This window comes from Dendrobates tinctorius, unplaced genomic scaffold, assembly GCF_039654945.1.
Source record: "Dendrobates tinctorius isolate UK_male_01 unplaced genomic scaffold, ASM3965494v1 ptg000211l, whole genome shotgun sequence".
NCBI lineage: Eukaryota > Metazoa > Chordata > Amphibia > Anura > Dendrobatidae > Dendrobates > Dendrobates tinctorius.
Window position 1 is genome coordinate 485,721 of NW_027361878.1, and position 17,647 is coordinate 503,367.

Here is a 17,647-nt window from a genome sequence, read left to right on the forward strand (position 1 = left end):
TATTAAACGGGCCCCAGTGTGTTGTCAGTGATGCAATGTGCATCACAAACAGGCTGTTTTCCAGAAAAAAACGGTGCAGTATTCATTCCAAAAATCAGTTTATATAGTTATATTCTACCTTGCCTTTCAGTCATAAGGGTGGGCTTCCGTTGGTTTCAGTCACAGTCTTGTTATTTTATCCATGCCCTTTCATTGATCTGCAGGTACTGGCCTGATGTCACAGGAATCTTTGCTGTAATCCCACGCAGTGATGAGCAGCTCCACGGGCATGCGCACTGAATCTGGGTGTACGTTCCCAGCTTCATTTACTGTGTGTGCATGCTCCAGAGCAGCGGCAGTATCTGAGCGGTGCAGAAAGTCAATGCGGCTGGGAGACAGCGCTCGTAACCATATCCGCACCACACACGATTGTGACGACATGAAGCTAGCGACTCACAGCACATTCAGTAAATGAAGCTGGGGACGTACACCCAGATTCAGTGCGCATGTGTTTCCACGTGCAGTCACAATGTAATAACAATCATGAGTAGATGAATTTGGGGTGTAGAGTTTTCGGGAGATTTTAAAATGAGGACTTTCACACAGAATAAACTGAATGACCATTACCTGTCCAGCAGCTCCCAGTCCTCTCCGCCCCAGCGATCCTTAAATTCCTCGGTATTCATTCCACCGATGCGATCAAAATCCGACTTGTAAATGCCAAATAGCCCAAAGCCATTAACTTCCCAATAGCCTAGATGGGGAAAGCAGAATGGTTTCAAAAACTGGAACATTATAAACAGCTGGATGCAGAACAGGAGAAAGGTCGTCAGAGATGTTCATCTATTATTTAGCCCCAGGAAATATGGCCGTCCATGACCGCGCTACTGGTACTGCCGCTCAGGCCTGTTCGATGTATGTGATAAGCTGCAGTACGAGATTATCCAGACAATTTGGCAGCTCTATTAGTTTAGCTATCTGGTGGGGATCCTGAGGACTCAGCACACCACAACAATGATATGTTGATGTTTATCTAGGGATGAGCGAACCTGAACAGTGAAGTTCGGGGTTCCTACCAGACACCTAGTGTCCAGTGCTGATCTCCGAACATAGAGAATACAGAGAGAAGAGGGAGACAGAAAGAAAGAAGAGAGAGATTTTGTGGGGTTACCATGCTACCTTTGGCAGCCCTCTAGCCCTTACTATGGCCATCTTACAGAATCAAAGCTGAGGTCCCCACTGACTTCAGGTTTAAGTGCGGGTAGAGTTCTGGTACCCGAACTGAACTTTAGGCTGTGTGCACACGTTGCGGATCCGCAGCGGGTTTTCCACGCAGAATTGCTGCAGATCCGCAAGTGTGAGACTAAACAATGTTATTCAATGAGAAAAAAAAATTGCTGTGCACATGCTGAGGAAAATTCCGCACAGAATCCGCAGCGGTTTATTTTCCGCAGCATGCCAATTTTTTGTGCGGATTCCGCAGCGTTTTTAGACCCATTTCATTATAGAAATCCACAGGGGTAAAAACACATGCCAATCCGCACAAAATCTGCATAAAAAATGCACGGATTTTGACCTGCGGATTCTGCCAACAGATGAAGAATCCACTCAGGAAATTCTTGAGCCCAATCTGCAAGGTGTGCACATACCCTTAGTATAAAATTTGGTCGAACCCGACCATCCACGGGTCCGATCATCCCTAATCACCAGTCCTGACCTCTGTAAATGAAAACCACAAGAGAAAAGAAAAGCTGAGCTTTTCCTTGAAACTATTCATTATGGCTTTTTCCAAAATCTCTTATAAATTATTTCAGTTCTCTAATCGAGACCTTCCCCAAATGCGTTCTGAGCAGATACAATGTCATCAATCACAATGAATATCCAGTGGTTCAGTTCTGACTGAAAGATGGCGGGCGGTCCATGATACTGGATCGTCTTATTTGCAACGTATTTATTAATTGGGTTGAGGGGAGCAAATAACAGAAATAATGTAAAACACAATTCTTACCTAATAATTTTGCCACCACTCCTCAACAGTCTGAGGAAGACCCCGAATACCCCGTGACTGCTGCAGCTAATCAAAAGACAGCCATGGAGCGCCGAGTGGTCAGGAAAATAATGTCTCATTGTTATAGGATATTGCCCCCAAGGCCCAATTTCTGAGTAAGTCGGAAACCGTGAAAGGAACCAGCTCACCGGTAAACACTAGCAGGTTCTCGGAGCTCCGTGCGGACCAACGTAGGTAATATGGAAAAAGAAATTTCGCTACAGCTGCATAAAATCTTCTTTTATTGGAAATACATAAAATGACAAATCGTTCAGCTCTCCATATAGCCACAACCAGACCAAGATGAAACAAAAGGCTACGCGTTTCGACCTACATGGTCTTTATCAAAGCCATACCCAGTCTCTGGTCCGACTCAGCTATACACTGTGTTCCAAATTGTAATGCAAAAAATATTTCCTCATATTTTCTCTAAATTACCTATATGAATTGCAGTCATTGTTATTTTCCAGTCATCTCATATTCTAGCATAATTGCAATGTTTTTGAACAAACTGCCTATGAAAACAGTATATTTTTTAAAATAATAAACACTCAAAATGCATGTTCCAAATTATTATTTGTCAGTTTTTGGATGGTTTGTGCTTCAATTGTTTTGCATGTGGACAGAATACCCTCCCAGATCTGTTGCTTAGATGTGAACTGCCTCCCGCCATCATAGACACTCCTTGTGATGATGCTCCAGAGGTTCTCAATGGGGTTGAGGTCAGGGGAAGATGGTGGCCACACCATAAGTTTGTCCTCTTTTATGCCCATAGCAGCCAGAGATGCAGTTGTGTTATTTGCAGCATGAGACGGTGCATTATCATGCATGAAAATGATCTGGCTGTGGAAAGCACGGTTCTTCCTATTGAACCATGGCAGGAAATGCTGTTTTAGAAACTCCACATAGATTATGGAGGTCATCTTTACCCCTTCAGGGATCCTAAAGGGGCCAACAATCTCTCTCCCCATGATTCCAGCCCAAAACATTACTCCACCTCCTCCTTGTTGGCGCCTTAGCCGTGTTTTCATGGGGTGTCCATCAACCAGCCATCCTCCACTCCATCCATCTGGACCATCGAGCGTTGCACGGCACTCATCGGTGAACAAAACAGTTTGGAAGTCAGTCTTCATGTATCGTTTGGCCCACTGGAGCCGTTTCTGCTTGTGTGCAGTGGATAGAGGTGGTCGACAGGATGGCTTACGCACAGCGGCAAACCTCTGAAGGACCCTGTATCTTGTTGTTCGGGGGACGTTGGAGGCACCAGCAGCTTCAAAAACTTGTCTGCTGCTATGACAAGGCATTTTTGCAGCTGCTCTTTTAACCTGACGCAATTGCCTGTTGGAAAGAGTCCTCAATTTTTCCTTATCAGCACGCACACGTGTGTGCTGGGAATCAGCTACATACTTCTTGATTGTGCGATGATCACGATGAAGTGTCTTGGCAATGTTGATTGTAGTCATGCCTTGACCTAAATACTCCACAATTTGTTGCTCCTCAGCAGCCGACACATCCTTTTTCTTTCCCATTTTGGCAAAAAATGTAGGCTACTTAATAATGTGGAACAGCCTTCTTAAGTAGTCTTGCCTTTATTTGGACACACCTGCCAAACTAATTTGCACAGGTATCTACAATTGCTTTCAGTGATATAAAGAGCCCTGACACACATCACCATCAATGAGTTTAAATGACAAACAAAAAAATTCTAACCTTATCACTCCTAAACTCTTTTTGCATAATAATTTGGAACACAGTGTATATAAGAGACTGGCCAATGAAAAACATGCAACTGATCACATGATACCTAATTAAGGTCGTGCGCATGAATAATATCACATATAACAATACATTAAAACCATTAATAGTAGTGCAACATTGGATCGTGTCTTTTATTCAGACCAATTGGGTGTCTCGTGTTCAAATGATATATCCAAAATGCCTCTTGGGTGAGGAGTCGCTGTCTCATATCTCCCCCCCGAGATGACATGCTGACCCGTTCAGTGCCATTGTCAAAGAAGGTCTCAGTCTGGGAATACTAACATCCAGTCAGGCTGAATTCTTAGAAGTAAAAAATCCCGTTCTCCCAATTATCTACGGAGTGCCTAAAATACACAAATCTGATGGTATCCCTCCAATGTGTCCGATAGTTTCGGGCATTGGGTCTACCAATGAACATCTATGCCAATGGGTAGATTCGCTTCTTCAACCCTTGGTTCAACGCACTCCGGGATATATTAAGGATTCAAAACAAATTTTGGGATTTTTTTCCAAAAAAAATCTGGTCTTCCAACAATACATGGCTCACATGTGATGTAATTTCATTGTACACCTGTATTTTTCATGACGTGGCTATTAGGGCACTGCGGTTTCATCTCCAGAAATTCAGCAATTTTTCTCATAAATTGCATGATTATATCATACAGGTGGTTGCATTTCTAATGACACACAATTTTTTTGTGTTTGATGGTCAATTTTTTTTGCAATTAAAGGGTGTGGCAATGGGTGCTAAATTTTCACCTTCCCTTGCCAACCTTGTAATGTGTTTTTGGGAGTCGCAATTCATATATTCAGTCTCCAATCCGTTCCTCGAGTGGTTAATCTGGTATGGCAGATATATCGATGACACCCTAATTATTTGAGGCGGACATATGTCTGCCATACCGGATTTTGTCAAATATCTTAATTCCAATCAATACAATATCCAATTTAACTATAAATGATTCGAAAAAAATTTTCTTTTTGGACTTGGATTTGATGGGTATTGATGGTAATATCATTCAAACAAAAACGCATCATAGTGGGAACACTATCCTACATGCAACTAGCAGTCATGACAGACAAACAATTAAATCCATCCTAGTTGGTGAATATACTCGCATTAAACGAGATTGTAGCTCAAATGATGCCTTAAAGAATGAATTTGAATATGTCACCAACAAATTGAAAAATAGAAGGTATCCAAATTGGACACTTAAAAGAGCTCAGCAAATAGTACACACCAAAAATCGGGAGGAATTAATCATGCCATTTACAAGGGAAAGAAAGAATCAAGATATAGCAAATAAACCCTATATCTGTTTCCAATACAGTCCGCAATTTTCGGGCATCAAAAAAATCATATATAAATATTTACCCATTTTATAGGAAGATGAGAAATTGGCACATATTTTAACATTTGGTGTAAATGTAGTGTCCCGCAGAGCCCCCTCCTTGGGTAACAAATTATCACCCAGCATGTTTTCATCCAGTAGAAATACCAAAGATAATTGGCTAAAAAATAAGGGCTTTTATAAATGCGGTGCTACCTGTTGTAAAATGTGCAAGCATGCACAGATATCCAAGGAATATTATAACAGTGACAATACTCTTAAATTTAAAATTAATAACTACATTAATTGTAACTCGAAAATTATAGTGTACAAAATCAACTGTGACGCTTGCAATTTGTCCTATGTCGGGTGCACAACCAGACAACTAAAAATAAGAATATATGATGTCACAAACACTAATAATTTTGGAAGAAATATATCAGCAGCGTCAAATCATTTTATAGAATGTCACGCCAGAAGTACGTCCATTTTAAAATACAAGGGATAGAACGGGTCAGCATGTCATCTCGGGGGGGAGATATGAGACGACGACTCCTCACCCCAGAGGCATTTTGGATATATCATTTGAACACGAGAGACCCAATTGGTCTGAATAAAAGACACGATCTAATGTTGCACTACTATTAATGGTTTTAATAATGTATTGTTATATGTGATATTATTCATGAGCAGGACCTTAATTAGGTATCATGTGATCAGTTGCATGTTTTTCATTGGCCAGTCTCTTATATATAGCTGAGTCGGACCAGAGACTGGGTATGGCTTTGATAAAGACCATGTAGGTCGAAACGCGTAGCTTTTTGTTTCATCTTGGTCTGGTTGTGGCTATATGGAGAGCTGAACTATTTGTCATTTTATGTATTTCCAATAAAAGAAGATTTTATGCAGCTGGAGCGAAATTTCTTTTTCCATAAGTCGGAAACCCCCTTTAAGGCTAATTTATAAGACAAAAGGGAGCCTGCCAATATGAAAATATATGTGGACACAAAAACTAAACATCAAAAGATTGTGAGTAGTGGACAGTGTCCGGTCCTGTTCTCCGTCTTACCTCGGGGCTGCCGCGGCGAGCTTCCACAGCTCAGTCTCATTACAATAGGGGCAAAAGCCAAGCGTCCCTCCACACAATGCTTCCTCACACTGTCCAGTACTGAAAGAGGGAAGTGTATGTGCAGGTCACACAGGAACACAATGCTATGATTGTCCTGCAGAAACACACCGGTGAGCTGATGAATAGCGCCATCTGCATACAAAAAATCATAAAGAGCTCCGAGCTGTAATCATTTCTAACCTGTATGGTATCGACTCCCGCCTGTAGTCCCGCTGACCGCTCAAAATTTCCGCTTCTCTTCAGATACTGATAACTAAGAAAAAATGAAATGACAGCAGATTACATATCCTACTGACATATTACTTTCCATCTATCATCTATATCTGTGGATAAGATTGTTTTTTAGTTAGAAAACTGGCTTGAAATCACAGAGAATTACAGTATATGAAAGCTGATGTTAAAAACACATTGCATACGGAGGATAGGCGAGAAAAGAACGGATGACAGTCGCCTGATACTCGCCAATTTTTCAGCCGCCTTATATATGCAGATGTGAGCGTACCCTTAGGAGCAATTCACTGAGGTCACCATAAAACATGAGTCTTACAAGTGATTTCTGGGCACAAAAACCGTGTACAAACTTTTTAAGTTTTGGCCCTCAAACCACTGGTTTGAGGGCCAAACGGACACTCCCAGCTTTCTGCCTATGCACAGTGTACACAGTAAGCTGCCAATCGGTAGTGTGGGCGGGGTTATACAGAGCTCAGAATTCAGAGAACTACTAGGTCTACAGCAGAGAAAACGGATTTCGTCAAAACGTCAGCAAGCAGATCAGTAAGTGATCCATTGTTGGAATCGGGGTCTCTACCTCTTCATTATGCTGCTTTCAGATGGGGGAGCAAAAAGATTTTGACAGATTCACCTTTAGGCCCGACACGCAAAATGCCAGACTTGATGATTTTGGGCCTAAGGGCAATGGTGATCAACATTATTTCAACTAACTTTATTCATAGAAAACGACTCATCTTAAAAACAAGAGATACATGTATGGAAAGTGGTGCGCAAGCAAATTGGTGATCAGATATTAGCCTCCACATTATTAAAAATGCATAAAACCAAGTGAAACTAATTTGATTGCTATTGATTGCAAAACTTCTTAAAAATGATTTCTACAGCAGCTGCTAAGCTTTGCCAAGTATACTTTTAGCACTTTCAAGCAGTGCTACGGTTAACTCATTAATGGCCAGGCCATATGGATATGATTTATATAAAAATAAAACTTAAAAAAACTGCCTTCTCACCCCCACTAGGGTGGTCTTTATTGTCCTTTCTCATTCTCGGGTCCTTTACCAGAGGCCTGGGAGTTTGAGGGTTCTGCGCAGCCTTGCGCTTTTCTGGACAGAGAGCTCAGATGTTGCTCCTGGGATCCGTTGTAGCCATTCTTCCAACTTAGGGGTCACTGCTCCAAGTGCTCCTATCACCACTGGAATCACTGTTGCCTTCACCTTCCACAGTTCTCCTTCGAGTCCCTGGTATTTCTCCAGCTTCTCATATTCCTTCTTTCAGATGTCATTTGGCACTGCCACATCTATTATCATTGCCGTCTTCTGATCCTTATCTACTATCACAATGTTTGGTTGGTTAGCCAACACCTGCTTATCCGTCTTGAAGTCCCACAGGATTTTAGCCCTAAAACTGTAGGAGAGATCAGCGTACATAGGGTCTTATCCGAGAAACGGTTAGTTTAGCACTCAGATTAAACTCACCTGTTCAATTTGTTAAAGACGCATATAATATAGAAATCCAGCCGCAGCGAATACACGTGTCAGCAAGCGACCTTCAGACTTCAGAGGGAGTTAGTGGACAAATTCTGCGCTGCCGACAGATTGGAGACGCATATTCCGGTATGGTACAGTAAGGTGGTGGTTTATTTCAACAGGTTTCGAAGTATATAACTTGCCTGTGGTTTTTCCTGAAGAAGTTATATACTTTGAAACGCATTGAAATAAACCACCACCTTACTGTACCATACTGGAATATGCGTCTCCATTCTGTCGGCAGCGCGGATTTTGTCTACTAACTCCCTCTACAGTCTTAGCCCTTTCATTCTCCACCACTTTCTCTGGGGTATCCCACTTGGACTTAGGGGACTTAGCCCCTATGCTGTGCAGACGTTCCTGTATACAATTCCCGTTACTTGGTTGTGGCGTTCAGTATACGCTGTTCCTGCTTGCATTTTGCATCCTGCCATTATGTGTTGGACTGTTTCTGAGGTTTCTTTGCATAGTCTGCACCTTGGGTCTTGTCTTGTGTGGTAGATTCCTGCTTCTATGGATCTGGTACTTAGTGTTTGCTCTTGTGCCGCTATGATTAGTGCCTCTGTGTTGTCTCGGAGTCCAGTTTTCTCCAGCCATTGGTAGGATTTTTTCATGTCAGCCACCTCCATTATCTGTCAATGGTACAACCCATGCAGCGGCTTGTCTTGCCATGGTGCTTAATGTTCCTATTCTTCCTTCCAAATCTCTTGTTGTTGCCCCAGCGTCTCCTATGACATGTATATGCTCTAAGCTCCAGTGTCTCCTATGTGATGTATATGCACTAGTCACAGTGTCTGCGTTATGCTCCTGAATTCGAACCCTTGAGCCTGTTATTTGTGTTCGGCTTCCCTGTCCGCTGAGACACAGCAGACATACCTTTTTCCAGGTGTTTAGGTTCTGCTATTCTGGCTGCATTTTGCTTAGAAAAACACAGGTGTTTTCATTTGTTTGCTCTATCACCTTTAGGGTGCAGCTTTATTTTCTGCCCCCTGCTGACATTTCCTACTGGTGATATTCTCATTTGGATGTTCAGCCATACTGCTGTAGTTTAAAACCAGTCAGTGTATTTCCAGCTAGGGTTTCTCTCTTTGAGGTTTCTGTTCTTTGCTTTGTAACTGGCTTCTGTTTCTTTTTAGGAAGTAGGTGGTATATTTTCTAACAATAGGTACTTTATGAGTTATCTTGTGGTTTACTCACTCTGGGTTTTTTCCTTTATCAGCACAGTTTCCCTTTTGTAAGTAATTCACACTCTGCTCTGCCCTCCAATTCTAAAGGAGAAACGTGATGCGCTCCACGGCCTTTTAGGCAGCATAGGTCCGAGTTGTCATCCTCTACTCTGTGGTTAGAGTGATCTGTACTCACGTAGGAACCACTAGGGACGGCAGGGTCAGGATCTCTAGTCTGTACAGGAATCGGCAGTGTCAGCTGCAGTAGTTAGATTTACCTATTATGCCGAGTGATCTGCTACACTAGCATAACAGTCTGCTATGTGATATTTATGCTCCAGCCCCAGTGTACCCTATGTGAAGTATATACAACAGTCCCAGTTCTCAATGTGAAATGAATTTCCCACTGTGAGGAGACATGCAGTGTAATATACACCTGTGTTCGGAACAACTTATTGCTGCAAGTTCTTTGCAAAACTTATCGCCAAGAGTCGACTCCAGACCGACGCAAATCTGTTAAATTGGTTACGAGTAGCAATATCACCTATACAATCTAACATCACAGTCGCACCAAAGAAAAGCCGCTCCAACGGTTACATTAGGGGTCAGCTAATTAACTGCGTAACCGAATTTAGCAAGGTCACTTTCAAGTTGATGATTTTGTACGGTCCGCGAATGATAGTATAAATATCAAAATGGCCCTTGCAGAAGAAAAAGCTTCTATGCTCCTACTTTAGACCCAATGGCTTTTGATGAGGATGTTTCGACTGCTGAGACCCCCAGCGATTCCAAAGTTGGGGCTTCAGAACCTCACGCATGGGACTTTAATGCCCCATATCGCTGATGGTCTGACCCCCCCTGCGAACAGCGAGGTATTCCCAATCCAATGGATTGGGGACAACTTTTTTAAATTCATTTTTGGAACAACCCTTTATGGGCAATAAGAATATTGTAATGATCATAACCTTACAATTCCCGTCAGCACATGTACTACATCTCTACTCCACTTTGCGGGCTCATCTGTGGACAGTAACTGCACAAATGCGCATATCCGTGGATAACTCAAAAAAGACCACAAAGCAGAACCATCAAGAACGTCATTAATTCTAGATGCCTGACATACAGTATACTACACAATACAAGCACGGGTGTACGAAGGAATGAGAGTCAATGCATATGGAAATGGAAAAACAGTCACATTCTTAAGGCCCTGTTATACGCAAAGATATTGTGAACAATATCATTGCAACCTCACCAGTTTGGTGACGTTGCAACGATGTCGAAACGACATCGTTGTGTGTGACACGTAGCAATGATCAGTTGGCTGATCGTTAATCGTTGCCTAATGGTCTGGGCCATAAATCTATCGTGGTCTCCCGCTGGGCAGCACACATCGCTGCGTGTGACAGCGAGATACCAACAATCAGCGAGCTCCCCGCGCCATACAGCAGACGCTGGGAGCTGGTATCCAGGGTAAACAGCGGGCAACTAAGCGCCACGCCGCATTTAGTTACCCGCTGTTTACATTGGATACCAGCTTGCTCGCTGGTCCTGATCGCTGGTGAGTCTGCCTATGTGACAGCTCACCAGCGATCAGCTAACTATGTCCCAGCGATCCCATCCATGTCGGATCGTTGGTGGGATCACTGGGATATTGAAGCGTGTAACGGGGCCTTTACTCTCAGAACTGGGGGTGCACTTTAATAATTCACAACATTGTCTATAAGTTGCATAGTAAATACCTTGGCAGTTTAGCACGACGCAAAGCTTGTTCTACATCCATGTCCTCGCTGTCGTAATCCACTAGAATGAGATTGAACTGGTCATCACGAGTCCGGAAATACACAAACTCCAGATCGTTGATCAGCTGTTGGACCCAACGGGCCTGGTTCTTAACTGCAAGATAGGAAAGCAGGACACAAAGAGGAAGAAATGGGGTCATAAATAGATAGTGAGGTGAACAAAGTGATGGACTTCACAACTACATTGTCAGACCAATTTGTATTTAGTGAATTCACCTGGATCTTAAGGGGGCTTTACACATTGCGATATCGCTAGCAATATCGCTAAAGCATCACCGATTTTGTGACGCAGAGCGATATTGCTAGTGATATCGCTATATGTGATACTTACCTCCGACCGGCTCCCCCGCTGTCTGTCGCTGATCGCGCGAGATCGTGGAAGTCCATTTCTCGTTGGGCGCTTCCTGCTGGAGTGGACGCGGGTGGAGGACGTCATCATCGCCGCGTTTGAAACGTAAGTAACGACCGCTGCTGCGTCGCTACATCGCTGGTGAGATCTGCCTGTGTGACAGCTCACTAGCGACCATTTAGAGATGCACCAGCGATCCTGACTGGGTCGTATCGTGGTCGGGATCACTGGTGCATCGCTAAATGTAAAGGGGCCCTTAGGCTGTGTGCACACGCTGCGGATCTTGCTGCGGTTCCGCAGCGGTTTTGGCCGCTGCGGACTCGCAGCAGTTTCTGCTGCCGTGTACAGTACCATGATTCCCTATGGGAATCAAAAACCGCAGTGCAGACGGTGCGGAATTTTCCGCGGTTTTCAATCCGCAGAAAGAATTGACATGTCAATTCTTTCTGCGGATTCTCCTGCGGTTTGCCATCTCCTCCATTGAGGAGATGAAAAACCGCAGGGCAAAACTGCAGAGCAATCCGCAGGTAAAACCGCAGGTATTTTGACCTGCGGTTTCACCTGCGGATTTTACAAAATCCGCGCGGATGAATCCGCACATATTCCGCAGCGTGTGCACACAGCCTTAGAGTCTGTTCAGACACAGGAGATGAAGTACGGGTTGAACCACAACAAGAAAAAAAACGCACATGCAGGATTAATCCTTGCATACACATAAGACTAACGTTGGCCTATCTCGCCTATGCTTTTGGTGACAGTGTAATATGTATGGGGGCCCGTAACAGATGATGTTGGGGGGAGATAAGGATCCAGGATGACCAGTTTTGAACTGTCAATCCTTTTTATTCTTGGAGAGATAAGCTGCCCCCCAAGGAGTTTGGCAGCGGCTCTCTCATAGAAAACACAGGATCATTTGGCAGAGCGACCATTCCTGTGTATGGGAGAGACGGACGAACAATCAGGTGAATCATGGTTCAGTCAACAGCCATCTAATGTGTATTTGCATAGCAGTATTTGATAAGGAGTGTATCATTTTCTCTTCCCATTATCTAATCAGGGTCTAATTGCTCTGTGGTGATAAGATGTATAGTAAAACCCATAATGAGGCAGAATGTATTTTTTGGATATATGCCAAGACCCAAAAACTCTTCCTCTCCCGGCACCTGGCAATCACATGATCACTGAGTCTGGAGAATGAAGCGCTGTCAGAAGTTTCTACACTGTATACACAGCACTTGTTTAGCTCCATGTATACATCAATCATAAAGGCAGAGATGGTTTATCATCATCTCTGCCTTCTCTATGGGGAGTCTATCTGCATCTAACAACTAGCTCCCGCAGCTCCATGATCTTATGCAACTGCGCACTCTGCAATGACATTTTAAAACATCACTGCAGAGTAAACTGTGGACCGCCCAAATGTTTAAAGTCTATTGGTGGTCCATAAGCAATTAAGTTGGGCATACATAATACATACCTGTCAACAGCTCCCAACCAGCCTATAAACATGCACGCTCGACCAAGCTTACTTGATTTTCTGTTAATAGGAGAAAGAAATAAGCTGCTTGCAGACATCTGCAAGAGCGCTCATCTCTCAGAGGAACAAGGAATCAGGCAAATTCAAATCCAGCAGGTCTGATCCTTTTTTCCCCAGTAACTGGCAAATATGCCCAAATGTATATGCATCTATAGGGTCCGCCTGCATAAGGCATAATTTTCATTTTTTATACTGCACATTTCTGGTCATTGGAGGGCGTTAGAGATGTCATCAGGTTTCCCGTTATTAGGCAGCTGCCAGCATTAAATAAGCCACTTTTAAATAGGATCCTAACGATCCGTTCATCCATGCATACCACTAAAAAAATGATCCTTAATCACTGCTCACCTGCAAGGTAATTGGAGCTGTGTGTTCCAATGGATGTGTACAGATCAACCTCGGAGCCTGCCGTGAGCTCACTAACCCTGGGCTCATTAATAAAAGGCAGAGGGGCTCGGATTAGCGAGATTACGTCAGGTGTCGAGGTTGGTCCATACACGCCCATCAGACTATATGCTGCCGAGTACCAAGCAGGAGAGTAGTAAGTGAAGATCATTTTTAGGGGTATGATGTAATGCTTCACAGCTTTCAGAGAGAGAGAGCGAGAAAGAAAGAAAGAAAGAAAGAAAGAAAGAAAGAAAGAAAGAAAGAAAGAAAGACAGACTGGAAAACGCTGCTGCGGATCTGCAAAAAGAATGGACATGCTGCGGAAAAACAAAAAAAAAACGCTGCAAATCTGTGCTGATTTTTCCGCAACAAGTGCACAGCAATTCTTAATTTACCATAGGCTAACACTGACTGTGCACTACACTGCGGATGCAAATCCGCAAGTCAAAAACTGCTGCGGATCCGCATCAAAATCTGCAACGTGCGCACATAGCCTTAGTCGTTTTGATATTGCTGTGCACAATGTTCATTTTTCTTGACTTTTTTTAGGTTCTGGGTGGAATCAGCCTCAAAATGATGTTGTGTGCTAACCCCTGCTCCCTAAGTCGGAGAGACGTTTATTAAAAGTTCAGTCAATGTGAGACATTATTGTCAACTATAAAAAAAAAAAATCCCTTTTAGGCAATTCAGAAAAATGTTTATTGTAAAAACAGATTATGCACATGGAAACTCCTAGCAAATAAACGTGGGATTTTCCATTTGGAAAGCTGCACCATCCTGCTGTAAAATAGATGATGCGAGACACATTGCTACAACAAAGGATACAGCAAACTCTGCGCGCTGCCTCCCTACTGACCCATTTTATTATCCAAAAGAGACCCACTGCTTAGAAACACAGAAAATAAACAGCAGAAAATGAGATATCTGGCTGTGATCTGAAGTCCCGGCATTCTCCACAATGCTTCCACACATTCAGGCAGCTCCGCTGACTGACTTCATTACCGCACAAAGCAATATTATGCCAAAAAATGATGCAACAACTGAACCAATGTGGTTGTAGCTACTTCTGCAAAATGCAACATGACTTTTTTTTTTATCAGCTTATGATAATTTGTAAAATATACATAAAAAGATAAGTTTGCCAAAAAAAATTGCACAAAAGAAGCATGCCGATAATGCATTCAAGGGCAATGAGAACTCACCAGGTACAACGAAGTGCACCGTGGCGCGAGGATTCCAGCTAAGACTGACAGGTCGGCACAAGATTGGTTTAGTATAAATGGAAGGACTGGGGGAAACTTCAGGTGGTTCTGCAGGAGGACTCTCATCACTGTCACCGCCGGCACCACGGTGCACCAAAAGATACACGTACTCGGCCAGTCTCACTTTTTTACGTCCTCGTTCTTCCAGCTCTAGTTCCATGAGGTATCGGTTGCCCCTCGCAGAGTCGCGGCGCTTCTCCACATTGATTATACGGAGTAGAGTGTAAATGCTAGAAAACAATTGGAAAATCAACATTTTAGAAAAAAAAAATAGGTACATGGGTGAAAGTTAGAAGAGAGCATACAAACAATATATACATGTTTTTGTACATTGGAAGCGATTAACAATTGTCTCACCCTCCATTCTTCTCATTCAGTTTTTCCATGTACTGAGCCACCAAATCCACAGTTTCCGCTTCAGAAAGCTGCAGGTTGCCGCTCACATTGCAGCGAAGATCATTCCAGTCTGACCTTAACATTTCAAAGTCTACGTTTCCTACGCTAAATGTACGTTGCCAGTTAATGGCATCCTCTGGCCAGGTTTGCCGAGGCTCTGCATCCTCATAGCTGTAGTCCTGTAATTCTTCTGCTGGGGCTTCTGAAGATAAGCTGAGCGAGGGAGGGTCACCAGGAAGACTAGGTGAGGTAGGGAGGGATATTCCAGGGACTTCAGTTTGACCGTCCCAACTGAAAAGTCCAAGTTCTGAGGTATCAGGTGGAGTCCAGGGTTTAGATAGTTTTGCCCCATGTGACAGTTTTGGAGGTGTAGGGAGATGACGGTGCTCATGAACTCGAGAGGTTCTCCGTGGTTTAGGTTTCGGTAACAACATCCCAGGGAAGACTGGACCTCGAGACTTTTTAACGCCAGAGAGAAGTCGTGTTACATAGACTTTATCCGATTCTTGTTTATTTGAGTTCTGTTTTACATTCTCTACTTTTGTGGTGACCTCCGTTTTGCTTTCATCACTAGGTCTTACTTCTACATTGTCCTGCTTTTCGGTCTCTTTTTCTAATTTCCCATGTTTATTTCTCATCATGGAGTTCTCACCCTGCCTCCAAGTTTCTAACCCTCCTCTGACTCTTGATTTACTGTCTGAATTCTTTCCCTTTGTCCTATGAGCAATATGATTTCGTTCTCTAGTTCTTAAAGATTTCCCACCAGTGGGTTCCTCACCAATTCCTTGTCCACCAAGCAATGGCATTAAGCGTTTCCTACTTCCTCTGCGAGCAGAAGGTGGGCTTTCCCTAGGTGCCCATAAGAGGGATCTGAGAGAAGACCTCGTGCTATAATTTATTACAGGCATAGATTCCAATGAATCATTATAGTGGATGTTGGTCTGCTGAGGAACCACTGGGGCAGGTGACATGGCAGCAGTCATCATCTCTTCTGGAATATTTTTCTTCAATGTGCCAGGAAGCAGCGAGTCATCCTCATCTTCATCGTCATCCATGAAATCTAAGCGGAAAAGAATAGTTATAAAATTATGCAAGATTTAATGAGTGTCGATTGACATAAAAAAACATGAAAAAATATTAGTAATTGGTTTAAGATAGGTAAAACCTTCTCAAGACACAGATTTACACCAATTTTCTTCACGAGTTTTCCCCTATGCATGTTCTATCAGCAATTTTCAGTTGTCTCTGGGCTAGTGGGTGGATGGAGATTAGCTGCTATGATGTTCCTTCAGCATCCAGGATTCCTGTCTCTATGGAGCACAAGCTCATGAGCAGCAGCAGAATTGAGGACCTTATACAGCAGTACTGAACAGTACAACGGTGAATCCAGCTGTGGGGTAAGATAAAATACTAGAAAGAAGTAGCACCATCTGTGTGTCTCTGCTTCTCTCCCTCACGCCTCTCTCCACAGACTTCTTCAGCAAGATGGATTTTAGCAGTTTTTCAGAGTTAAGGGGGTTTTCTCAAAATCTGTCTTCGCTAGCGCACTGGCTTCCTGTGTACCAGGCGGTGATGCACTACTAAAGATTGACCGTTTGAGCTAGAAGGATAGCTGAGCTGCTGGCCCAAACGGAACGTATTTTCAATTCTATCTCTGTAGCATCGGAAGGATGTAGGGACACTCAACTCGGTTGGATCCAATGACCTAGCCAGCTTCAACGCAGTGTTCGCAAGCTCTATAGTAAAGTGCTTGCCAGCAGTGTACTCACTGCCTAGGACACAGGCCACCACTGAGACGGCAGAGGTGGATGCTAACCTAGGAAACAAACCGTACACTACAGTTCCTCTGTTCTTTAGAACAGAAAATATTTTTAATAATCAAATGCAAGCAATTTGCAATTTTAACCATTTATCATGCTGAAACAATCACGTTAATGAGGAATTCAGCAGGTCGGCAGGCAGGAGTGCCAGAGGGAGAATTAGAAAGAAGCGGATTTCACTTATAAAATATAATTCATTTAAAATATTTGAAAACATTTAGCATGCCTGATCTAAGGGTCATTTTACACAGCCAGATAATGAGCCCATAAAGAGCAATGATAGCTAACACATCATTGCTAAACAGTGCTTGTTATACTTTGATTTACATGCAGCAATTCTCTATATTTGCAGACTATAGGGGGAGAAAAGACCATTAGTTAGGATCAGTCATCCTTGTACTATGAAGTGATGTGCTGCTGTCTATCATTACTCTTAAGTCCAGCAAAAAAGATATGCGATGTGCTGTCAGTCTGACAGCAGTTTTTGCAACTCTTATTTCTCTTTCGTCTCATTGGGGGACACAGGAACCGTGGGTGTGTGCTGCTGTCACTAGGAGGTTGACACTATGCATGAAAAAAGTTAACTCCGCCTCCACAGAATTCACCCCTCCGACCGGGTGTAGGACAATCAGCGTTATGGCCCTGGGCTCCAGCAGGAGCCCAGCATGGCAGACGCCAGATTCCGGCTCCTGGCAGGCCCCGCCCCCCGGCTTCCTCTTCCTGTACCAGCGCCATCTTGGTGCTCCAGGAGGCCAGAGCAGGGACCCGCCCATCACTTCCGGGCAGGGATTTCATAAGGCTTCTAGGCAGCGGCAGGGCTGTTCACCTCGCTCTCTCTCATCAGCCTTCGGGCGGCAGCTGCGGTGGGGACACAGGTCGTGGGTATGTGAGTACAGCACTACAGGTTGCTCCCTCGCTCCACTCTCT

The 17,647-nt window shown here is 43.6% G+C and overlaps 1 protein-coding gene across 7 annotated transcripts in view; it reads right to left on the minus strand.

Annotated features, from left to right (window-relative positions):
* Positions 1-17,647, minus strand: part of B4GALNT4 (beta-1,4-N-acetyl-galactosaminyltransferase 4) — a 110,573-nt gene that overhangs the window by 12,663 nt on the left and 80,263 nt on the right. For all 7 annotated transcript variants that reach the window (XM_073554333.1, XM_073554334.1, XM_073554337.1 and 4 more), the window contains 6 exons: positions 14,862-15,960; positions 14,445-14,734; positions 10,910-11,063; positions 6,425-6,497; positions 6,185-6,338; positions 607-733 (listed from right to left, as the gene is read on the minus strand). In XM_073554333.1, the coding sequence (XP_073410434.1) occupies positions 607-733; positions 6,185-6,338; positions 6,425-6,497; positions 10,910-11,063; positions 14,445-14,734; positions 14,862-15,960 (1,897 nt within the window). The remainder of the gene's footprint in view (positions 1-606; positions 734-6,184; positions 6,339-6,424; positions 6,498-10,909; positions 11,064-14,444; positions 14,735-14,861; positions 15,961-17,647) is intronic.